General features: G+C 46.3%; 1 protein-coding gene and 1 pseudogene across 2 annotated transcripts in view; both read left to right on the top strand.

Annotated features, from left to right (window-relative positions):
* LOC134910040 (adenylosuccinate synthetase isozyme 2) overlaps positions 1 to 26,196 on the top strand; it is a 247,055-nt gene that overhangs the window by 185,062 nt on the left and 35,797 nt on the right. For both annotated transcript variants that reach the window (XM_063917592.1, XM_063917593.1), the window contains 2 exons: positions 5,821 to 5,945; positions 6,072 to 6,169. In XM_063917592.1, coding sequence (XP_063773662.1) covers positions 5,821 to 5,945; positions 6,072 to 6,169 — 223 coding nt within the window. The remainder of the gene's footprint in view (positions 1 to 5,820; positions 5,946 to 6,071; positions 6,170 to 26,196) is intronic.
* LOC134912940 (5S ribosomal RNA) lies at positions 15,662 to 15,780 on the top strand (annotated as a pseudogene).

Here is a 26,196-nt window from a genome sequence, read left to right as displayed (position 1 = left end):
TGGCATCAGGACATCCTGGACCATTGATTGGACCACTAGCGCTCTCTTCACCGGTAGAAACACCCTCTGCACTTACGTGTTGAGAATCATCCCCAGGAAGAAACGCCACCTTATCGGCTTCAAATGCAAAATTGTAAGCTTCAAGATTCACCTGAGATCCCGGGAAAGTTGATTTGAGAGAGCAACACTCCGTAACAACCTCTCCCTGGAGGATGTTAAGGTCACCCAGATATGGAATTATGTCCACTCCTGGTTTGTGGAGCGGGAGTATAAAGGCTGCCATGGCCCTGATGAACACCCCCGGTGTTGCATGGAAGCAAAGTTCAGTGTTTGGAACTGGAAGTGACATAGGGGGTAATTCCAAGCTGATCGCAGCAGGAATTTTGATAGCAGTTGGGCAAAACCGTGTGCACTGCAGGGGAGGCAGATATAACATGTGCAGAGAGAGTTAGATTTGGGTGGGTTATTTTGTTTCTGTGCAGGGTAAATACTGGCTGCTTTATTTTTACACTGCAAATTAGATTGCAGATTGAACACACCACACCCAAATCTAACTCTCTCTGCACATGTTAAATCTGCCTCCCCTGCAGTGCACATGGTTTTGCCCAACTGCTAAAAAAATTTCCTGCTGCGATCAACTTGGAATTACCCCCATAGTTGTAGTGTAACCTTAGATAGGTCTAGAGAGGCGGCCAGATTGGAATGTGAAGTACGCACCCCTGATATCACGGGGTTACCAGGAATTCCCCTACATCTCGAGCAGAGATCACCACTCCCAGACTCCATCCTGAATTGAACACCCACCAGTAGGGAATCAATGACCCCAGGTTTGAATAGTAACCCCTGTTACCTTAAAGAGGTGGAACTGGAATAATGACATTAGTTTGACAAATGTTATGATAGCTTCCAGCAGTAGTGCACTTTCTGCCTGAGAAGCTAGTAAGCCTGATTTGAATAATCTGTGAGGCGGGAATACTAGAAATTCTAGTCTGCACCCCTGGGCAACCCAACTGTTTCCAGGGGTCTAGGCAGGATATCGCCCAGATGTGTTACTGAATCTCTTTAGTCTCGCTCCCACCTGCCCATACTTGCCTACCTGACCCTCTCCATGAGGGAGAAAATGCTCTGTTCCTGGACTCTCCTGGTAATGTATGATTGCCATCACCTGTGGTGAGCTAGTTAATTGATAAGAAAGGTGTTTCACCACAGGTGATGCCAATCATACATTACCAGGAAAGTCCAGGAACAGAGCATTTTCTCCCTCATGGAGAGGGTCAGGTAGGCAAGTATGCCTGCCTGATCCCCAGGCAGTGAGGTCCACCGACAAACCGAAGGGTTTGAAAAAGGCAGAGTTTGAAATCCGTCCCTGGGAACCTGGCGGCGCAGGTTTCTGGATTTCCCCAACGTCCTCTAAAGGAAGTGGAGGAATATGTGGAATCCTGTTTGAAGGAATTGCAGTGTAGGTGTAGGATATAATTTTCTGGTCTGTGCAGCTGCGGAAGGAAGAAATACCGACTTACCCGCAGTTGACATGGATAATCGCGTATCCCGTGCATCCCAACAGGGTTTTACTTGTGAAGGGCGGACCTGTCATACCTTACTCAGATTCTGTATCTGCAGTCCATTGATGTAGCCACCGTCCCCTGCGTGTCGAAACTGCCTGAGCAAGTCGTCCCTGCGTTATGCAGGTCAATCTCCTTCATGGCGTCTAGCCGTGAAGCCTGTAGAATCCTGCATGTGACATAGAAACAAATACAAGTCACTTCTACACATACTGTAGAATCTAAATCATCAAGTAAGGAGCCGTACCATGTTACAATAGCCCCAGAGATGTACACAAAGGTGGGTCTACGAGTCACACCTGCAGCAGTGCACAGTATTAGAGATTAGTCTCAATAGGTGATCAGGCTTTATGGAGGTTGTACCAGGGACAGGCTGCGCTATATTCGATAAATGTGACCACAGTAATAATATATCTAATAATATCACAATTTATTATAAAATAATTAGTATTATATACTTCAACTTTAAAAAATGGATACACCAGAAAATGCATGCATATCAATAATTAGAATTTAAAAATGTGTAATTCATAAAGAAATTTTTGGGGTTACCCAAACAGCCAGGAATTGATGAAGATATAGTGTGAGGGAGTCCGTTCCAGATTTATTCCCCTGTAGTATATAGGTCCAGCATAAACAAAGTCTCAGAAGGTAAGCAATGTCCAATAGGATGGCAAATTACCATTAGAGGATTGTGTGCTCCATGATTTTTGATGGTGAGCTCCTCATGCAATACGGTTGATGTAGTTCCTTGGTACAACTTGCTATTTATGGATCCTCGGAGTGTAGTTGATGATCTGGACAATGTAAGGGGATGGTCCGGTCTTCCGCTAGTGTATTCCTGGTGTGGGTCCCTGTACACCTTACAATTTTCTGTGGGAGTGACTTCCCCCTTTTTTTTAGAGGCCGCTGCTTGGTGGAATATCCCATACCTAAAGCGCCTGAGTACCCTTGGGTAACCAACCTTTTACATGTACCAGGGACAGGTAAGACAGCCATATTTGACAATTTAGACACGCCTATATGGATGTGGATAATAACTCTGGGTGTACTCAGGTTTTCCCAAATAAGGAGTTCAACGCCCTACACATTGGGAAGGCATTCAGTATATACATATAATAACATTCTTCACCCCTATTAGCCTCAAACATATGTTGGACCCCTCATATATATGCATTATATGGGCAAGTGTACGCATTCTAGGTTACGGAGATGGGGTGAGAGGCACAGCAGTGGGATTTGAAACCCCACTTTTTTTAAAACCGCAGCTTCTACCCAGTATGGGATATATTGGAAGCGATATATTCTTAAAGTACACCTTATGGAGGCCACCCCAGGGGGATCTGCCAGCGAAGCCTGAGATATGTACAGTTTGAGACTCCCCAGGAGAAGAAATACATTCCGCAGTACAGGACAAAGTCCCTTAAACATGGTAAAGTGGATTACACATACACTGGAAAATGTCAACACAGTTACCCCCCCCCCCCCCCCCCCCCCCGAATATCTTCAGAGAGTCACAGAGCATAAGAAGCCAGCCACAGCGCGCCCTTATAGGCTTTTTTAAAGCTAAAAACCCAGCTGACTATCGTAACCTTAACAGGGTAGCCAGTACATCAGTTTATAACACCTTTTACCTCAGTGTAGTTATGTGGAGGACAGCGTTCCTTGTCAGCGTGTGTCTGGAGGTACAAAATGGCGCTGGTTAGTGCTGGATCCGTTCTGAGGAGAAGCTCTGCCCCCTGTAATGGCGCATCTTCCCACACTTAGAGATTATACTGGCCTGAGGTAATTTTTGCAGCAAACAGTGGGTTAGGCCTTAAAAGCTATGTTTGACCAGTGTAGGGTATCGCGCTGGCCCAGGACGCCCCCTTACAGCGTCGTACACAGTGTGCCGCTGAGCCTTCCGGAGCGCAGCCTGTCAGAGCTGCGCTCCCACCCTTGTGCCGCCATTCCCGCCAGGGACCCACTTACCGTGACTCTGGCGTCAGATTCACCACTCTTCTTTCTTCTGGCTCTGTTAGGGGGTGGCGGCATGCTGCGGGAATGAGCGGTTGCCTCGGGCGGATAACAATCATCACCCACAGGAGCTCAGTGTCCTGTCAGTGGAGATGGGGGACATTAACCTCAAGGGATGGAACCTACTCCCACCCCTCCCCCCCCTAAGTCCAACGAAGCAGGGAGGCTGTTGCCAGCAGCCTGCCTGTAAAATAACAAACTCTCTACATAACAATAAAACTAAGAAAACTCCTAGGAGCTCCTCCGGGCACATTTTCTAAACGGAGTCTGGTAGTAGGGGCATAGAGGGAGGAGCCAGCCCACACTATTAAACTCTTAAAATGCCAGTGGCTCCCAAAGGACCCTTCTATACCCCATGGTACTAAATGGAACCCCAACATCCTCTAGAACGTAAGAGTTATAAAAAAAAAAAAAAAGTGAAAAGGCATTGGCGACAATGCCTCAAAAACAGACCATAATTGAATAGGCAGGGGGGCAAAATAAATAGCTCTGAGATTACCGGAGCAAATTGCATACACCTCATAGTGTTTTCTTCCTTTACGATTACTGAATCCAAGGGTTGAGTGCTTGTAAAGTTATTGGCCACAAACTATTTGGATAAAGGCTCACGAAATTTAAATTGCCTATTATTAGTTCATGTGAGACCATCTTCTATATTCAGCACAATAACCTGTTCTTAGAAATGATGCAAAAACTTTACCAAATTCTTGTCTGAAAATGAAAATTGTTCCTATCACCGAGAGATGAAAACACGATTTTCTGAGATTTAACACCCCTGAAGAAGTCGCCATAGACGAAACGCGTTGGTTGAAACATTTTATTATATTAACAGAAAGTGAATAGGGCTTGCAAACCCTCCAATTATTGACATCTGTTTCGAGAATGATAATGAATTTTATTCTAATTTTTAATAAAAAGTTACATTGGGTGTGTTTGTAGTTACATCGGGTGTGTTTGTAGTTACATTGGGTGTATTTGTAAATTAAATCATAATTGTTCATCCTCTGTTCAAATGGTTGGTAAAAGTATCCATTGAATGAGAGCGCCTCCCAAAAAAACATTTCTATATCAATCCTTCAGGCCCATATTGGCAAGGGGTCTCCTTTTTGGGGAAAGCTGCCCAAATACATTATATTTGTAATATAATTGAAACATCTACCATTGTGGTTGGGTTCACCACATACACAATATCCGCGTATTAAGGTACCCCACTTTTTTCTTTTTTCTTCTTCATATAAATAGAATATGTATGTGTGTGTGTGTGTATATATAGAAATGTGACTCAATTAAATTTTTCACCAATGTGACACACTCTAAATGTTTGTATGTGAAGTCCCGTGCCAAAAAAAACAAGATGTAGAGAGCTTATCTGAATAAATAATACTGAATTTTATGACCACGACTAATGGTTTAATGCACACAAACTTTGTTTAATGCGCACAATTATTCAAAATATTGTTTAAAATTACTTTCAGACTGTGTTTATGAAATGTTGATGCGTTCTCTGTTTTAAGGTGTGTACATAAGTAGTGATGAAGTAAACGGCGTTGCTCATTTTGACCCTTCCTGCGTGACGTTTACTTTATCGCTAAGTGTGTTAACGACCCTACCCTCTGATTCGGCCGTGAATCAGCTCAATTTGGACTCCTCGTCCTAAACTTCACGCTCCGGCCACGGTATGACGTCACTGTGCAAAATCATTAGTGATATAGGGAGTGTGTATGCCTGCCATCAGGCGGCAAGGCCCAGGAGGGGAAGCACGAGGCGACGTCGCTCATCGAGCGCATCACCTAGTGTGTACCCACCTTAAGACTCCCATCACCAAGATTTCATTATGGTATGCAAATATTCCAAAATACAGAAAAATATGATATACAAGCATTATGGCTATTGGAGACTCAACCTGTAGTATATTTAAATACAGACCATACTGTATGTTGATCGACACTTAAAATGCACATGTGCAATACCTTTACAAGATATTAGTAAAACCTATGTATTCGTTTGAGTTGGTGGCAGACAACAGTTTAAAAAATAATAATAATGGTCACGTGTTCTAATGGCTTAGCTTCACTTTTGCTCTGGATTGTAGTTTTAATGAACACCGTTCTATATTTCATTTATTTTGTCATCTTATTTTATGTGAACTTGACCTTTTTACTTCAAAAGACTTGCAACTCTATATGGCATTCAATATTATTTGCATTACTAATTTAATAATTTTTATTTTTTTTCCTTCTAGGACATTGGAAATATTCTACAGACACGTGGCCATGAGTTTGGCGTTACAACCGGAAGGAAGAGGAGATGTGGGTGGTTGGATCTAGTTTTGCTTAGATATGCACACATGATCAATGGATTTACAGCGTGAGTTAGTATACAGGGTTTATGATCCTTAAAATGTGCCATTTTGTGGTAGTCTGTTTCAGACATACATGTGAAATAGTTTAGTAGTAATGTGCTGCTAAATAATTTTTTTTTTTTTTTTTATAGACTGGCTCTTACAAAACTTGATATTTTGGATGTATTTTCAGAAATTAAAGTAGGTGTTTCCTACAAATTAGATGGTGTGAAAATACCTCATTTTCCAGGTGAGCAACAAATACTGTCATTTCTGTACTAGTCAGAAGAAGTAAAGGCTTCCACTTATGTTGGCTTAGCAAATACTGTATGTTTGTTTAAAACAAATGTGTAGTAACCAATCAGAAATTTCACCTTCTAAACTAATGAAAGCAAATGTGTTGCTATGGGTTAATTCTTCCATGCACATTAGCACCTACAGTATGTTAATAAACCACGTAAAGTTGAAGAAAACAAGTCCTTTAACCATTCATGTATTTTTGTGTTCCACCACTGATGAGCAGGCAGGGGAGGCAGAACTTCAGCTGTCATACTCCAGTATACACCAGAGTTTTGACGATAAAATGATTAGAATAATACAAAGAAGATATGTATAGCTTATATACATCTTTGTATTGGTCTAATCGGTTTTATAGCCCAAACTCGCCAACTTTGCAGTGCTCCGCTGGATATGCACGGATTGTTAGGGAGAGACAATGATTAGGCAGCTGTGAGCTCCGCCTGCCCACTGTAACATAGAAACATAGAATTTGACAGCAGATAAGAACCACTTGGCCTATATAGTCTGCCCATTTTTTTTATCCTTTAGGTAATCGCAACCCTCTTTGAACCTTAATTCTTTGTAAGGATATTCACATGCCTATCCCAAGCATGTTTAAACTGCTCCACAGACTTAGCCTCTACCACCTCTGATGGGAGGCTATTCCACTTAACCACTACCCTTTCTGTGAAATAATTTTTCCTTAAATTTCCCCTGAACCTGCCTCCCTACAGTTTCAGTGTATGTCCTCAAGTTCTAATACCTCTCTTCCTTTGAAAAATGTTTCCCTCCTGAACTTTGTTAAAACCTTTGGTATATTTGAAAGTTTCTATCATGTCTCCCCTTTCCCTTCTCTCCTCCATACTATACATGTTAAGATCTTTTAGCCTTTCCGGGTAAGTTTTGTGATGTAGGCCATGCACCATTTTAGTTGCCCTTCTTTGTACACTCTCTAATGTATTTATATCCTTCTGGAGATATGGTCTCCAGAACTGGACACAGTATTCCAGATGAGGCCGCACCAATGACCTATACAGTGGCATTATTACTTCTCTTTTCCTGCTACTGATTCCTCTCCCTATGCAACCAAGCATCTGACTTGCCTTTCTCATTGCTTTGTTGCATTGCTTTCCTACCTTTAAGTCACTTAAAATAGTGACTCCTAAATCCCTTTCCTCCTCAGTAGTTTCCATTATAGTACCCTTGATACTGTATTTAGCCTTTGGGTTTTTGATACCCAAGTGCATGATTTTGCATTTTTTAGCATTAAACTGTAGTTGCCATGTTCTTGACCATTTTTCAAGCCTAGCTAGGTCATCAATCATTTGTTTTACCCCTCCTGGTGTGTCTACCCTGTTGCATATCTTTGTATCATCTGCAAAAAGGCATACTTTCCCTTCAATACCATTTGCAAAGTCACCAACAAAGATATATTAAAGAGAACTGGTCCGAGTACAGATCCCTGGGGGTACTCCACTGGTAACATTTCCCTCCATAGATTGCACTCCATTAACTACAACTGTCTGTTTCCTATCCTGCAACCAGGTTCTTATCCATTTAACTATTCTTAAATCCACCCCCACACTTTCAAGTTTATTTAGCAGTCTGCGATGTGGGACAGTGTCAAATGCCTTACTAAAGTCTAGATATGCTACATCTACAGCTCCCCCTTGATCTATTATTTTCATCAGTCAAAAAAGTCAATAAGATTTGTTTGGCATGATCTCCCACCAGTAAATCCATGCTGTTTTGGATCCTGTAAGTTGTTTGATTTAAGATATTCCACAACTCTTTCTTTTAGTAGTTTTTCCATTACTTTCCCTACTACTGATGTAAGGTTTACTGGTCTGTAGTTACTTGCTTCTTCCTTGCTTCCACTTTTGTACAATGGAACTACATTTGCTCTTTTCCAGTCCTCTGGAATGGCACCTGTATTTAGTGACTGGTTAAATAATTCTGTTAATGGTGCCACCAGCACATCTTTTAGCTCTATTAGTGTCCTTTGGTGTATCCCATCTGGTCCCATTGATTTATCCACTTTTAGTTTTGAAAGTTCAGTTAGGACCTTCTCCTCTGTAAATGTACTTTCATCTACCTTATTTTTATGAATGTCCTTGCAACATAACTGTGGCCCCTTCCCTTCTCCTTCTGTAGTAAATACTGAGCAAAAATAATTATTTATTGGTCTCCCTCCACCAAATTCTCATTCTCTGTCTTAAGTCTTATTATTCCTCCATTTGATTTTCTCCTTTCATTTATATACTTAAAAAAAGTTTTGCCCCCTTTATCTACCGACTGGGCCATTTTCTCCTCAGCTTCTGCCTTTGCACGTCTGATCACTTTCTTGGCATCCTTCCGTCTGTCAAGATACACCTCTTTGTCATTATTATTTTGAGTCTGTTTGTATTTCCTAAAAGCCATCTTTTTTGCTTTCACACTAGTTGATACTTCTTTTGTGAACCACATTGGCTTCCTTTTCCTGGTGCTTTTCCTAACCCTTTTGATACAAAGGTCTGTTGCTCTTAGTGTTGCACTTTTCAGTTTTTCCCACCTCTCCTGCACTCCTTCCAAGTTCCACCAGTCCGCAAATGAATCACTTAAACATCTCCCCATTTTTGCAAAGTCAGCCTTTCTAAAATCCAACACATTTGTTTTTGTGTGACAGGAGTTGGATCCTGTCTTTATACCAAACCATACTGCTTGATGATCACTGGATCCCAGTGTACTGGATCCCCTGTAATAGTCAGAAAGGCGGTAGCTGGGATTGGGGCTGCACTGTAATCGGTAATACTGGCCAAAAAAAAATTGGTCGCACATTTTAACAAAAATCTCGCACCACAGGGCTTTTCGCATGGTGAATCTCGTTTATTGCGCAATAATCAGAGAATTGCATAATCAGCATTTGCACGATTATTCTTGCTTGTTACAGACTTTAATTATAGGTGAAAATTGGGAAATCTGCCTGTACCCAAAAAAAAGACAAACTAATATAGGATTACAGTACAGAAGTATATTATTATCCATCAAAGTTTTTATTTGGGATTCATAAAATGTGTAAAATAGCTGCTATTTGCATTATTCTAATACATTGAAAATGACAGCGATAACCGTGGGATATCATCCCTCACCCTATAGTTTATACAGGACGTTTTTGCAGGTACCGCACACCTGCTGGCATACAGTATAACCTCACTCCTGCTTTTCCCCTCTGTCTTTTTTTCTCCTGTCTCCTAGTTCAGTTTAGGCTAAACGGGGGTGGTCTATTTTTCCCCTCAGGGCTTTCCTCGTGTATTGCCCGGCGATGCATTTCTCTGAAACCGTTGCCTGTGACGGCGTGGCTCCGTGGGGGGTGGAGATGATGCACAGTTTATTACTGGGGGTGTGGCCTCTTTGGCAATTATGCTCATTACCGCTGAGGTTCAGCCAGACAGGTTGCATTGTCTGGAGATCCCTGCAAGCGGTGCTTCTAGGGTTTGCACGTCATCGGGTCTACAATGTACGCCAGTTTTCTCAGGAGGATGTGCGGGTCTGGTTTTGCATGTGCAGTCCCCGGGACCTATTTAGAGATGGTGCCGCACAACGGAAAGCGTATGCTGCCAGAGATAATGTGGTGTTAATACACCAGCTGCTTGCTTCAAAGCTACTGTAATGGATGGAGAGCCCTCCTCCCCCATGAACCAGAAAATGACCAGCCGAGATAAATCCGTACTAAGGGATTTGTGGTTATGATATGCGTTTTTAGATGGTAGTAAATTTGCTTTCTTTATTTTTGCAGTGTACCTTCTGCATCAGCAGGACCTAGGAAGAAACCTGTTTCTTTTTACAAGTCATCTGCTATATGTGCAGCCTGTGAGGAAGTTGTTTTTTTCCCACTGGCACTCAGGATAGGCTTTGTGGGGGTTGTCTTTGCGGGGGGGGGTTATGGGGCAACCTCTTGAAGGGTTAATGGTCCCGGTCCTCGCTGACAGGACACTAACTCCTGAGGGAACTATTCGCAAGCCCCACCACGGCGAGCGTACATTCCCGCAGCACGCCGCCACCCCTAACAAAGCCAGAAGAAAGAATAGTGGTGAGTACTAAGCCGGCGTCCCGATTAGCGGGTCGCCGGCCATTATGGCGGCATGAGGATACGGAGACGCATGGCTTTCACCGGGGCGGATTGCGTCTCCAGACTCAGTACACAACTGCGTCTCAGTACACTGTACCCACACTGGCAAACACAGCCTTAAAACGGTTCTGTCTCCATTTTAAGCACATTTTACCTCAGCCAGTATAAAAAAAGCGGGCAGACCGCTCTCCATTGAAGGGGCGGGGCTTCAGTATGAGTGGATCCAGCAGCTCACCAGCGCCATTTTCCCTCTGCAGTGGACACAGACGCTGACTGACAGGGACGCGCAGCTCTTCCTGTGTGACTGATTACCTCAGCGGTACCAGGGGGTCATAGCAAGGGGGGAACGATTACTAGTGTCCTAAGTCCCCAATCTGGGTACTTAGTCTGCGACCCGTCTAAGCTTGACTTTAGCAATAAGGGCGCGGTGTGCTTGCTCCAAATACCTCTGTGTCTTCCTGGAAGGGCTCTTTGTGGGTTAATTGTCTTTAACCTTTCCTGTGTGTGTGCTGTCACACTTACAATATGTCAGGCAAATAGTGTGTTTCATGTATGGCAGGGTGTTCCTCTTCCCCAGGGAGCTCACTACAATGTACTCAGTGTAGTGCACCTTCTCAGGCTAGCGGGGCTGAACCAGTGTGGCTAGATTGCCTCAAAGGAATGATTTCTAATAGCTCTAATAAATTGTCCCGCAATGAGCAAGAGATGCAGTACTTAAGACAGTCTGTGGATGAGATTATGAACAGAGACTCTGTCCCCAAACGAGCGTCTCAGTACCTTTGTCCACAAAAACCATTTGTCCACAAAAACGTACTCTGGTCCATATCCTGCAGTCTGACTCTGGCGCTGAGGGGTCAGACATGGAGGAGGTGGGTTCAGAAGGAGGGGACGCTGCTCTGTCACAGGGAATACAGGCTCTTATAGAAGCTATCAGAGATGTGCTACAAATTCCTGATAAGCTGACAGAGGAGTGTGAGGAATCTTATTTTAATGTAAAAAAGAAATCCTCAACCACTTTTCCTGTGTCCAAGGAATTGAATACCCAGTTTTGAAGAACCGTAGATTAGTCCTGATAGGAAAATTCAAATCTCAAAAAGGTTACTCGCATCTTTTCCTTTTTCTCCTGAAGATAGGAAAAAATGGGAAAGTCCACCAATAGTGGATGCATCTGTGTCCAGGTTGTCACGGAAGATTGTGTTACCCGTACCTAGTGCAGCCTCCCTGAAAGACACAGCTCATGGTAAGATTGAGACTACACTCAAATCCTTGTACACAGCTGCTGTGCTGGCTCAGAGACCCACTATAGCATGTGCGTGGATTACTAAAGCCATTGCTGAATGATCGGATTACCTTTATTGAAGGTTTGGATTCCTTATGTAGGGGGAGATTGTGTTACTCCTGCAGCATATACAGGACTCTGCAAATTTTATGGTGGAAGCCATAAAAGAAGTAGATTTGCTTAATGCACGCACCACTGCTATGGCAATATCAGCACGCAGGGGCTTATGGTTACACCAGTGGACTGCGGACTCCAGGAAAGGCGTGGAAGACCTACCCTTCACAGGAGAGATCTTATTTGGAGATGAACTGGACAATGGATCTCCAAAGCTACTTGCGGGTAAGTCCACATATCTTCCTTCTGCAGCTCCCCCAACCAGAAAGACCTACTGAGGACCTTTGGACTGCCAAGTTTAAGGGCAATGTCAGAGGATCTTCTACTGCCAACAGAGGCGCTAGAGGTAAACCACTCAATCCAGCAACTGCCGGTTCTCAGGAACAGAGCTCGAATTCTGCTTCCTCAAAGCCTTCTGCATGACTGTGTACCGCGTGGCCTGGAAGATTGGCAGGTGGTAGCTTGCCTAGGAAATTTCAGTCACATCTGGACATCATCATGCCAGGATCCCTGGGTCATAGATCTTATTTCCCAGGGAGTACAGACTGGAGTTTCAGGAGCTCCCCACCTCACAGATTCTTCAAATCAGGCTTACCAGCTACACAAGAGGCAAGTATAACCCTACAGGACCCCATTCAAAAACTGGTACATACTCACGTCATTGTTCCAGTTCCACCACCTCCTGCAAAACAAGGGCTACTATTAAAACTTGTTTGTAGTACCGAAACCGGGCGGTTCGGTGAGACCGATTTTGAATCTAAAATTGTTGAATCCGTACTTAACAGTGTTCAAATTCAAGATGGAGTCTCTGAGAGCAGTGATCTCAGGTCTGGAGGAGGGGGAATTCCTAGTGTCTCTGGATATCAAGGATGCGTACCTACACATTTCAAGCTGGCCACCTCACCAGGCTTATCTATGCTTTGCACTCTAGGACTGTCACTACCAGTTCCAGGCCCTGCCATTTAGTATCTCCACGGCACCGAGAATGTTCACCAAGGTAATGGCAGAGATGATGTTTCTACTCCGCAAACAGGGAGTGAACATAATTCTGTACCTGGGTGATCTTCTGATAAAGGCACCATCCAGGGAGCGATTGTTAGACAGCATTATCCAGACTACTCCTGGATCACGGGTGGATTCTGAACTTGCCAAAATCTCACCTGGAACCGACGCAGAGGCTTCCTTTCCTGGGAATGATACTGGAAACAGTCTCAGAGAGTGTTCCTTCCCTTGGATTTGGAGAAGACTGTGGTTATCCAGTCGATGGTTCAGGCTGTTCTGAAGCCAACCCGGATCACGGTGCATCTGTGCGTTTGCCTTCTGGGGAAAATGGTTGCCTCTTACGAGGCGCTTCAGCACGGAAGCTTTCATGCGAGGCCCTTCCAGCCGGATCTGTTGGACGAATGGTCCGGATCGCATCTTCACATGCACTAGAGGATCTGTCTGTCGCCAAGAGCCAGGATCTCCCTTCTGTGGTGGCTACAGACTTCTTACCTCGTCAAGGGTCGGAGGTTCGGAATTCATAATTGAATTCTGCTCACCACAGGCGCAAGCCTCAGAGGTTGGGGAGCAGTCACCCAAGGGGTGCAGTTTCAAGGAAGATGGTCAAATCTGGAAGTCGTCCTTCCAATAAACATCTTGGAACTCAGGGTAATCTACAATGCACTTCTGCAGGCCTCCTCTCTACTTCGGAATCAGGCCAGTCGGACAATGTAATGGCGAAAACGTACATAAATGACAGGGAGGAATGAAAAGCAGAGCGGCAATGTCAGAGGTGTCAAGAATTCTCCTCTGGGCAAAAAACACGCCGTGGCGTTGGCGGCGATCTTCATTCCGGGAGTAGACAACTGGGAAGCAGACTCCCTCAGCAGACACAACGTGCACCCGGGGGAGTGGGGCCTCCACCTGGATGTGTTATGGTGGTTGACGTGTCGGTGGGGATATCCACAGATTGACATGATGGCATCTCTACTCAACAAGAAGCTCAAGCGGTATTATTCCAGGTCGAGAGACCCACAAGTAGTGACGGTAGATGCTCTGACTACTCCGTGGGTCTACCAGCTTGTGTACGTGTTTCCTCTGATCCCAAGAATTCCAAAGAGAATAAAAAGGAAACGGTTTAAGTAATCCTCATTGTTCTGGACTGACCTCATAGGGCCTGGTACGCAGATCTTCTCGAGATGCTGATCGAAGATCTGTGGCCTCTACCTCTTCGCGAGGATCTTCTGCAATAGGGCCCGTTCGTCTATCAAGACTTACCATGGCTACGTTTTAACGGCATGGAAGTTGAACTGCTGATTCTAGCCAGGAGAGGGATTCCTGACAGGGTCATCCCGACTACAATCCAAGCCAGAAAAGGGGTAACGTCTAAACATTACCACCGTATATGGAAAAGTAGGTCTCTTGGTGTGAGAGCAGACAATTTTCTGCGGTGGAATTTCATATGGGATGTCTCCTGCTTTTTCTGCAGTTGGGGGTGGATGTGGGCGTACGCCTAGGCTCCATTAAAGTCCAGATTTCGGGCTTGTCTATTTACTTTCAGAAACTATTAGCTTCTCTCCCGGAGGTCCAGACGTTCTTGAAAGGTGTTCTGCACATCCAGCCTCCCACGGCACCTTGGGATCTCAATTTGGTACTGTAGTTCCTCCAATCGGATTGGTTTGAACTGTTACAGGAGGTTGATGTAAAGACGTGTGTTTGAGCTAGGGGCGTTGTCTCACAAGAGTCCCTACTTAATTTTCCATGAGGACAGAGCTGAACTTAGAACTAGTCAGCAATTTCTTCCTAAGGTGGTGTCCGCGTTTCACATCAACCAACCTATTGTGGTGACGGCTGTTGCGGACACCTCTGCTACTTCAGTCTTTGGATTTTGTGAGGGCTTTGAAGGTGTATGTAAAGAGAACAGCTCGTCACAGGAAATCCGACTCGCTGCTTATTCTCTATGATCTCAATAAAATTGGGTGTCCTGCTTCAAAGCAGTGTATTGCTGGATAGTGAGCCTGATCCAGCATGCTTATTCCACAGATTCCAAAATCTGTACGGGCCCACTCTACTAGGTCGGCTGCCTGGGGTGTCTCGGCTTTACAGCTCTGCCGAGTAGCTACTTGGTCAGGTTCGAACACGTTTGCAAAGTTTTACAAGTTCGATACTTTGGCCTCTGTGGACCTTCAATTTGGTCAGTCAGTTCTGCAGGAACTTAGAATGGGAGGGTTTTGGATCCTGCACTGACCTAGATTCAGAATACAAACGTAATCATGTAAGGACCAGAGATGGACAATAATTAATGGAAATTCCTATCTGTCCGTATGGCGGTGCGCCCAGAGTCAAAAAAGAAAACAATAATACGTGTACAAGGAGAAAAGTATGACTCTTGTTTGGGCGCACTCTTGTTAAATTATCTAAGTTTTAGTTGATAAATGAAGTGCCCGAAGGTTAGTGATATAGTCTTTGGATTCTACTCTCTAAAATACGTAAAAACTCAAAATGACAAATTAGACAGAAATAGCCATTGATATGCCTGATGGGAGATGTGTCTTCCAAAAAAATTATAAAATGTTCAGATCTTAATTATGCCTGGATAATTGCATATCGGAAAGTAGCTACATATTATGCTGCCTCCGTCTGCCAAAGATCTGTTCAAACTGAGTTTGTATTAATGCAGCCCTGGATTGGGTTAGGTATGTGAGTGGAAGAGCCTAATGTATTTAATTCAATTGCTTCTTTAACATCTCCTCTACCCTCGAATATCTTCCTACTTTTCTTTCTTCTGTGAACTCTCATCCACGATTCTGGTGAACGTGTCCCCTCAAGGGACCTGTCTCTTCAGTCTAACGTGGACAGCAGATTCACACTTACCCGACTGTGGTCATTCTTCTTCTCAACGAAGTCCTCCAGTCTTTTCTCTGAGGAGGAACCAATCCTCTGTTTCGGTGCACTCTCATTGGTGGTATAGGGTCAGTTCTTTCTACGACCATACCCCTACGCTTATGCCCAATCTCGTCCGATCTTGGAAGCTAAACGGAGGTGGGCTGGGTCAGTACCTAGACAGGCGACTGCTAGGGAATACCCGGTGAAGTAGGAAGACTCCCTTCCCTAAGAAACAACACCAATAGCAGTATCACCACTTATACTTATCCTACTTCCTCCTGAACCTGATTCATCTCAATTTACCTATCCATAACAGTGGCAAACCTAAAGAATTGTTTAGTAGTGTGTGGGCTCTTCCACTCACATACCTAACCCAATCCAGGGCTGCATTAATACAAACTCAGTTTGTACAGATCTTTGGCAGACGGAGGCAGCATAATATGTAGCTACTTTCCGATATGCAATTATCCAGGCATAATTAAGATCTGAACATTTTATAATTTTTTTGGAAGACACATCTCCCATCAGGCATATCAATGGCTATTTCTGTCTAATTTGTCATTTTAAGTTTTTACGTATTTTAGAGAGTAGAATCCAAAGACTATATCACTAACCTTCGGGCACTTCATTTATCAACTATAACTTAGATAATTTAACAAGAGTGCGCCCAAACAAGAGTCATACTTTTCTCCTTGTACACGTATTATAGTTCTGCAGGAACCTCAGCACTCTCACCCGGTTTGGGAGTTTTGGTACTTCCCCATGGTACTAAATGGATTCCCAGTATCCCCAAGGACGTAAGAGAAAATAGGATTTTAATTACCTACCAGTAAATCCTTTTTTCGTAGTCCATAGGGGATACTGGGCGCCCACCTAGTGCTTCATTCTTCGTTCACTGTTACTTAGTTAAGTATTCTGGTTGGTTCAGCTGTTGCTGTTCCTTGTTTCAAGTTTGGTTAGCATGGCTTTCCTCTTGTTTTGTGTGTGCTAGTTCGTAATCTCACCACTTTCCTTATCTATTCTTCTCTCAAAGTATGTCTGTCTCCTCGGGCACAGTTTCTAGACGGAGTCTAGTAGGAGTGACATAAAGGGAGGAGCCAGCGCACACTATCAAATTCTTAAAGTGCCCAAGGCTCCTAGTGGACCCGTCTATACCACATGGTACTAAATGGATTACCAGTATCCCCTACGGACTACAAGAAAAGGATTTACCGGTAGTTAATTAAAATCATATTTATTTGTAATTGGATAAAATTATTATTTTCTCTAACGTCCTAGTGGATGCTGGGGACTCCGTAAGGACCATGGGGAATAGACGGGCTCCGCAGGAGACAGGGCACTTTAAGAGAGAATTTGGATACTGGTGTGCTCTGGCTCCTCCCTCTATGTCCCTCCTCCAGACCTCAGTTTGAATCTGTGCCCGGACGAGCTGGGTGCTGTTTAGTGAGCTCTCCTGAGCTTGCTATAAGAAAGTATTTTGTTAATTTTTTTTATTTTCAGGGAGATCTGCTGGCAACAGACTCCCTGCAGCGTGGGACTGAGGGGAGAGAAGCAGCCCTACTCTCTGAAGATAGGCCCTGCTTCTTAGGCTACTGGACACCATTAGCTCCAGAGGGATCGTACACAGGATCTCACCCTTTGTCGTCCGATCCCGGAGCCGCGCCGCCGTCCCCATCGCAGAGCCGGAAGACAGAAGCCAGGTGTAAAGAAGCAAGAAGACTTCAAAATCGGCGGCAGAAGACTCCAGTCTTCAAACTGAGGTAGCGCACAGCACTGCAGCTGTGCGCCATTGCTCCCACACTAAACCCACATACTCCGGTCACTGTAGGGTGCAGGACGCAGGAGGGGGGGGGGGGGGGGGCGCCCTGGGCAGCAATTAGGACCTCTTGGCAAAAGTTGGGCATATATACAGTTGGGCACTGTATATATGCATGAGCCCCCGCCATAATTTTACACAGAAACGCGGGATAGAAGCCTGCCGCTGAGGGGGCTGGGCTTCTTCCTCAGCACTCACCAGCGCCATTTTCTCTCCACAGCTCCGCTGAGAGGAAGCTCCCCAGGCTCTCCCCTGCAGATTCACGGTAGAAGAGGGTAAAAAGAGAGGGGGGGCACATAAATTAGGCGCAAAAACATATACAGCAGCTACTGGGTTAACACTAAGTTACTGTGTGATTCCTGGGACATATAGCGCTGGGTTGTGTGCTGGCATACTCTCTCTCTGTCTCTCCAAAGGGCCTTGTGGGGGAACTGTCTTCAAAAAGAGCATCCCCTGTGTGTGTGTGTGTGTGTGGTGTGTCGGTATGCTTGTGTCGACATGTTTGACGAGGAAGGCTATGTGGAAGCAGAGCGGGAGCAAATGAATGAGGTGTCTCCGCCGACGGCGCCGACACCTGATTGGATGGATATGTGGAAGGTTTTAAACGATAATGTTAATTCCTTGCATAAAAGGTTGGATAAAGCTGAAACCTTAGGACAGTCTGGGTCTCAGCCCATGCCTGATCCTATGTCGCAGAGGCCGTCAGGGTCTCAGAAGCGCCCACTATCCCAAATTGTTGACACAGATACCGACACGGATTCTTACTCCAGTGTCGACTATGATGATGCAAAGTTACAGCCTAAATTGGCTAAAGCTATACGTTATATGATTATAGCAATGAAGGAGGTGTTGCACATCACAGAGGAAACCCCAGTCCCTGACAAGAGGGTTCATATGTATGGGGAAAAAAGGCAGGTGGTGACCTTTCCCCCTTCACATGAGCTAAATGAGTTATGTGAAAAAGCTTGGGAATCTCCAGATAAAAAACTGCAGATTTCCAAACGGATGCTTATGGCGTATCCTTTCCCGCCAACGGACAGGCTACGCTGGGAATCCTCCCCTAGGGTGGACAAAGCTCTAACACGCTTATCCAAGAAGGTGGCCCTACCGTCACAGGATACGGCCACCTTAAAAGATGCTGCGGATAGAAAGCAAGAGGGTACCCTGAAGTCCATTTATACACATTCAGGTACATTACTAAGGCCGGCAATTGCGTCGGCCTGGGTGTGTAGTGCTGTAGCAGCATGGACGGATACCTTGTCTGAGGATCTGGATACCTTAGACAAGGATACTATATTAATGACCCTGGGGCATATAAAAGACGCTGTCCTGTAAATGAGAGATGCTCAAAGAGACATTAGCCTACTGGGCTCTAGAATAAATGCAATGTCGATTTCTGCCAGAAGGGTCCTGTGGACTCGGCAATGGACAGGCGATGCCGACTCAAAAAGGCACATGGAGGTTTTACCTTACAAGGGTGAGGAATTGTTTGGGGAGGGTCTCTTGGACCTGGTCTCCACAGCTACTGCTGGAAAGTCACATTTTTTGCCATATGTTCCCTCACAACCTAAGAAAGCACCGTATTACCAAATGCAGTCCTTTCGTTCACAAAAAGGCAAGAAAGTCTGAGGTGCGTCCTTTCTTGCCAGAGGCAGGGGCAGAGGAAAGAAGCTGCACAGCTAGTTCCCAGGAACAGAAGGCCTCCCCGGCTTCCACTAAATCCACCGCATGACGCTGGGGCTCCACAGGCGGAGCTAGACCCGGTGGGGGCGCGTCTCCGAAATTTCAGCCACAAGTGAGTTCACTCCCGGGTGGATCCCTGGGCAATAGAGATTGTGTCTCAGGGCTACAAGCTGAAATTCGAGGAGATGCCCCCTCACCGATACCTCAAATCCGCCCTGCCAGCTTCCCCCTTAGAGAGGGAAATAGTGTTAGCTGCAATTCACAAATTGTATCTTCAGCAGGTGGTGGTCAAGGTTCCCCTCCTTCAACAAGGAAAGGGTTATTATTCGACCATGTTTGTGGTACCGAAACCGGACGGTTCGGTCAGACCCATATTGAATTTAAAATCCCTGAACATATACCTGAAAAGGTTCAAGTTCAAGATGGAATTGCTCAGAGCGGTCATCGCAAGCCTGGAAGGGGGGGGATTTTATGGTGTCTCTGGACATAAAGGATGCATACCTTCATGTCCCCATTTATCCACCTCATCAGGCGTACCTCAGATTTGTGGTACAGGATTGTCATTACCAATTCCAGATGTTGCCGTTTGGTCTCTCCACGGCACCAAGAATATTTACCAAGGTAATGGCGGAAATAATGGTGCTCCTGCGAAAGCAGGGGGTCACAATTATCCCATACTTGGACGATCTCCTCATAAAGGCGAGGTCCAGAGAGCAGTTGCTGATTAGCGTAGCACGCTCTCGGGAAGTGTTACAACAGCACGGCTGGATTCTAAATATTCCGAAGTCGCAGTTGATTCCTACGACTCGTCTGCCCTTCCTGGGCATGATTCTGGACACAGACCAGAAGAGGGTTTATCTCCTGATGGAGAAGGCTCAGGAGCTCATGACACTGGTCAGAGACCTATTAAAACCAAAACAAGTGTCGGTGCATCACTGCACGCGAGTCCTGGGAAAGATGGTGGCATCATACGAGGCCATTCCCTTCGGCAGGTTCCATGCGAGGACCTTTCAATGGGATCTGTTGGACAAGTGGTCCGGATCACATCTTTAGATGCACCGGCTGATCACCCTATCCCCCAGGAACAGGGTGTCTCTCCTGTGGTGGCTGCAGAGTGCTCACCTTCTCGAGGGCCGCAGATTTGGCATTCAGGACTGGGTCCTGGTGACCACGGATGCAAGCCTCCGAGGGTGGGGGGCAGTCACACAGGGAAGAAATTTTCAAGGTCTGTGGTCAAGTCAGGAGACTTGCCTTCACATCAATATCCTGGAACTAAGGGCCATATACAACGCCCTACGTCAAGCGGAGACCCTGCTTCGCGACCAATCAGTTCTGATTCAGTCAGACAACATCACCGCAGTGGCTCATGTAAACCGCCAAGGCGGCACAAGGAGCAGGGTGGCGATGGCGGAAGCCACCAGGATTCTTCGCTGGGCGGAGAATCACGTAAGCGCACTGTCAGCAGTGTTCATTCCGGGAGTGGACAACTGGGAAGCAGACTTCCTCAGCAGGCACGACCTCCACCCGGGAGAGTGGGGACTTCATCAAGAAGTCTTCACGCAGATTGCAAGTCGGTGGGAACTGCCACAGGTGGACATGATGGCATCCCGCCTCAACATAAAGCTACAGAGGTATTGCGCCAGGTCAAGAGACCCTCAGGCGATAGCTGTAGACGCACTAGTGACACCGTGGGTGTTCCAGTCGGTTTATGTATTTCCTCCTCTTCCTCTCATACCCAAGGTGCTGAGAATCATAAGAAAAAGAGGAGTGAGAACAATACTCATTGTTCCGGATTGGCCAAGAAGGACTTAGTATCCAGATCTGCAAGAAATGCTCACAGAGGACCCATGGCCTCTGCGTCTAAGACAGGACTTGTTGCAACAGGGGCCCTGTCTGTTCCAAGACTTACCGCGGCTGTGTTTGAAGGCATGGCGGTTGAGCGCCGGATCCTAGCAGAAAAAGGCATTCCGGATGAAGTTATTCCTACGCTGATAAAGGCTAGGAAGGACGCGACGGCTAAACATTATCACCGTATATGGCGAAAATATGTTGCTTGGTGTGAGGCCAGGAATGCCCCCACGGAGGAATTCCAGCTGGGCCGTTTCCTTCACTTCCTACAGGCGGGAGTGACTTTGGGTCTAAAATTGGGTTCCATTAATGTCCAGATTTCGGCCCTGTCTATTTTCTTTCAAAAAGAACTGGCTTCTCTGCCTGAAGTGCAGACGTTTGTAAAGGGAGTGCTGCATATTCAGCCCCCTTTTGTGCCTCCAGTGGCACCTTGGGATCTGAACGTGGTGTTGAGTTTCCTGAAGTCACACTGGTTTGAACCACTTAAAACCATGGAGTTAAAATATCTCACGTGGAAGGTGGTCATGCTATTAGCCTTGGCTTCGGCTAGGCGTGTGTCAGAATTAGCGGCTTTATCACATAAAAGCCCCTATCTGGTTTTCCATATGGACAGAGCAGAATTGAGGACCCGTCCACAATTTCTGCCTAAGGTGGTGTCATCTTTTCATATGAACCAACCTATTGTGGTGCCTGTGGCTACTCGTGACTTGGGAGGATTCCGAGTTACTAGATGTGGTCAGGGCTTTGAAGGTTTATGTAGCCAGAACGGCTAGAGTCAGGAAAACTGAGTCACTGTTTATCCTGTATGCACCCAACAAGCTGGGTGCTCCTTCTTCAAAGCAGACTATTGCTCGCTGGATCTGTAACACGATTCAGCAGGCTCATTCTGCGGCAGGATTGCCGCTGCCAAAATCAGTAAAAGCCCACTCCACAAGGAAGGTGGGCTCTTCTTGGGCGGCTGCCCGAGGGGTCTCGGCATTACAGCTTTGCCGAGCAGCTACTTGGTCAGGTTCAAACACTTTTGCAAAGTTCTACAAGTTTGATACCCTGGCTGAGGAGGACCTTGTGTTTGCTCATTCGGTGCTGCAGAGTCATCCGCACTCTCCCGCCCGTTTGGGAGCTTTGGTATAATCCCCATGGTCCTTACGGAGTCCCCAGCATCCACTAGGACGTTAGAGAAAATAAGATTTTACTTACCGGTAAATCTATTTCTCATAGTCCGTAGTGGATGCTGGGCGCCCGTCCCAAGTGCGGACTTCTTCTGCAATACTTGTATATAGTTGTTGCTTGCATAAGGGTTATGTTATGGTGCATCAGCGTTGATCTGATGCTCTGTTGTTGTTCATACTGTTAACTGGGTAAGTTTATCACAAGTTATACGGTGTGATTGGTGTGACTGGTATGAGTCTTGCCCTGGATTCCAAAATCCTTTCCTTGTACTGTCAGCTCTTCCTGGCACAGTTTCTCTAACTGAGGTCTGGAGGAGGGAGATAGAGGGAGGAGCCAGAGCACACCAGTATCCAAATTCTTTCTTAGAGTGCCCTGTCTCCTGCGGAGCCCGTCTATTCCCCATGGTCCTTACGGAGTCCCCAGCATCCACTACGGACTACGAGAAATAGATTTACCGGTAAGTAAAATCTTATTTCTCTAACGTCCTAGTGGATGCTGGGGACTCCGTCAGGACCATGGGGATTAGCGGCTCCGCAGGAGACAGGGCACAAAAATAAAGCTTTAGGATCAGGTGGTGTGCACTGGCTCCTCCCCCTATGACCCTCCTCCAAGCCTCAGTTAGGTTTTTGTGCCCGTCCGAGCAGGGTGCAATCTAGGTGGCTCTCCTAAAGAGCTGCTTAGAAAAAGTTTTTAGGTTTTTATTTTCAGTGAGTCCTGCTGGCAACAGGCTCACTGCATCGAGGGACTTAGGGGAGAGAAGTCAACTCACCTGCGTGCAGGATGGATTGGCTTCTTAGGCTACTGGACACCATTAGCTCCAGAGGGATCGAACACAGGCCCAGCCATGGAGTCCGGTCCCGGAGCCGCGCCGCCGACCCCCCTTGCAGATGCCGAAGATGGAAGAGGTCCAGAAGCAGGCGGCAGAAGACTTTTCAGTCTTCCTGAGGTAGCGCACAGCACTGCAGCTGTGCGCCATTGTTGTCAGCACACTTCACACAGCGGTCACGGAGGGTGCAGGGCGCTGGGGGGGGCGCCCTGGGCAGCAATGTATAATACCTTTTTATGGCTAAAAATACATCACATATAGCCCCTGGAGGCTATATGGATGTATTTAACCCCTGCCAGATCTCACAAACTCCGGAGAAGAGCCCGCCGAAATAGGGGGCGGGGCTTATTCTCCTCAGCACACAGCGCCATTTTCCTGCTCAGCTCCGCTGTGAGGAAGGCTCCCAGGACTCTACCCTGCACTGCACTACAGAAACAGGGTAAAACAGAGAGGGGGGGCACTTTTTTTGGCGATATTACTATATTTAAGCTGCTATAAGGATACAACACTTATATAGGGTTGTTCCCATATATATTATAGCGCTTGGGTGTGTGCTGGCAAACTCTCCCTCTGTCTCCCCAAAGGGCTAGTGGGGTCCTGTCCTCTATCAGAGCATTCCCTGTGTGTCTGCTGTGTGTCGGTACGTGTGTGTCGACATGTATGAGGACGATGTTGGTGTGGAGGCTGAGCAATTGCCGGTAATGGTGATGTCACCCCCCAGGGAGTGGATGGCTGGATGGATGGATGGCTTTGTTTATGGAATTACGTGATAATGTCAGCACATTACAAAAATCAGTTGACGACATGAGACGGCCGGAAAACCAGTTAGTACCTGCCCAGGCGTCTCAGACACCGTCAGGGGCTGTAAAACGCCCTTTACCTCAGTCGGTCGACACAGACCCAGACACGGACACTGAATCTAGTGTCGACGGTGAAGAAACAAACGTATTTTCCAGTAGGGCCACACGTTATATGATCACGGCAATGAAGGAGGCTTTGCATATCTCTGATACTACAAGTACCACAAAAAGGGGTATTATGTGGGGGGTGAAAAAACTACCTGTAGTTTTTCCTGAATCAGAGGAATTGAATGATATATGTGATGAAGCGTGGGTTAACCCAGATAGAAAAGTGCTAATTTCAAAAAAGTTATTGGCATTATACCCTTTCCCGCCAGAGGTTAGGGCGTGCTGGGAAACACCCCCTAAGGTGGATAAGGCGCTCACACGCTTATCAAAACAAGTGGCGTTACCGTCTCCTGATACGGCCGCCCTCAAGGATCCAGCTGATAGGAGGCTGGAAACTACCCTAAAAAGTATATACACACATACTGGTGTTATACTGCGACCAGCCATCGCCTCAGCCTGGATGTGCAGTGCTGGGGTGGTCTGGTCAGATTCCCTGACTGAAAATATTGATACCCTGGATAGGGACAGTATTTTACAGACTTTAGAGCAATTAAAGGATGCTTTTCTTTATATGCGAGATGCTCAGAGGGATATTTGCACTCTGGCATCGAGAGTAAGTGCGATGTCCATATCTGCCAGAAGAAGTTTATGGACACGACAGTGGTCAGGTGATGCGGATTCCAAACGGCATATGGAAGTATTGCCGTATAAAGGGGAGGAATTATTTGGCGTCGGTCTATCGGATTTGGTGGCCACGGCAACTGCCGGGAAATCCACCTTTTTACCTCAGACCCCCTCCCAACAGAAAAAGACAGTCTTTTCAGCCGCAGTCCTTTCGGTCCTATAAGAACAAGCGGGCAAAAGGACAGTCATATCTGCCCCGAGGCAGAGGAAAGGGTAAGAGAGGGCAGCAAGCAGCTCCTTCCCAGGAACAGAAGCCCTCCGCGGGTTCTGCAAAGCCCTCAGCATGACGCTGGGGCTTTACAAGCGGACTCAGGAACGGTGGGGGGTCGACTCAAGAATTTCAGCGCGCAGTGGGCTTGCTCACAGGTGGACCCCTGGATCCTGCAGGTAGTATCTCAGGGTTACAGGTTGGAATTCGAGAAGTCTCCCCCTCGCCGGTTCCTAAAGTCTGCTTTGCCAACGTCTCCCTCAGACAGGGCGACGGTATTGGAAGCCATTCACAAGCTGTTTTTTCAGCAGGTGATAGTCAAGGTACCCCTCCTACAACAGGGAAAGGGGTATTACTCCACGCTATTTGTGGTACCGAAGCCGGACGGCTCGGTAAGACCTATTCTAAATCTGAAATCTTTGAACCTGTACATACAAAAATTCAAGTTCAAGATGGAATCACTCAGAGCAGTGATAGCGAATCTGGAAGAAGGGGACTTTATGGTGTCCCTGGACATAAAAGATGCTTACCTGCATGTCCCAATTTGCCCTTCACATCAAGGGTACCTCAGGTTCGTGGTGCAAAACTGTCATTATCAGTTTCAGACGCTGCCGTTTGGATTGTCCACGGCACCTCGGGTCTTTACCAAGGTAATGGCCGAAATGATGATTCTTCTGCGAAGAAGGGGCGTATTAATTATCCCTTACTTGGATGATCTCCTGATAAGGGCAAGGTCCAGAGAACAGCTGGAGGACGGAGTAGCACTAACCCAAGTAGTGCTGCAACAACACGGGTGGATTCTGAATTTTCCAAAATCTCAGTTGACCCCGACAACACGTCTGCTGTTCCTGGGAATGATTCTGGACACGGTTCAGAAAAAGGTGTTTCTTCCGGAGGAGAAAGCCAAGGAGTTATCCGAACTTGTCAGGAACCTCCTAAAACCAGGAAAAGTGTCTGTGCATCAATGCACAAGAGTCCTGGGAAAGATGGTGGCTTCTTACGAAGCAATCCCATTCGGCAGATTCCACGCACGAACTTTTCAGTGGGATCTGCTGGACAAATGGTCCGGATCGCATCTGCAGATGCATCAGCGGATAACCTTATCGCCACGGACAAGGGTGTCTCTTCTGTGGTGGTTGCAGAGTGCTCATCTGTTAGAAGGCCGCAGATTCGGCATACAGGACTGGGTCCTGGTGACCACGGATGCCAGTCTGAGAGGCTGGGGAGCGGTCACACAGGGAAGAAACTTCCAGGGAGTATGGTCAAGCCTGGAGATGTCTCTTCACATAAATATACTGGAGCTAAGAGCGATTTACAATGCTCTAAGCCTGGCAAAACCCCTGCTTCAGGGTCAGCCGGTGTTGATCCAGTCGGACAACATCACGGCAGTCGCCAACGTAAACAGACAGGGCGGCACAAGAAGCAGGAGAGCAATGGCAGAAGCTGCAAGGATTCTTCGCTGGGCGGAAGATCATGTGATAGCACTG

The sequence above is a fragment of the Pseudophryne corroboree genome, chromosome 4 (genome assembly GCF_028390025.1).
Source record: "Pseudophryne corroboree isolate aPseCor3 chromosome 4, aPseCor3.hap2, whole genome shotgun sequence".
Lineage (NCBI taxonomy): Eukaryota > Metazoa > Chordata > Amphibia > Anura > Myobatrachidae > Pseudophryne > Pseudophryne corroboree.
The sequence above is the reverse complement of the archived record's forward strand: the minus strand, read 5'-3'. Positions and strand labels throughout refer to the sequence as shown.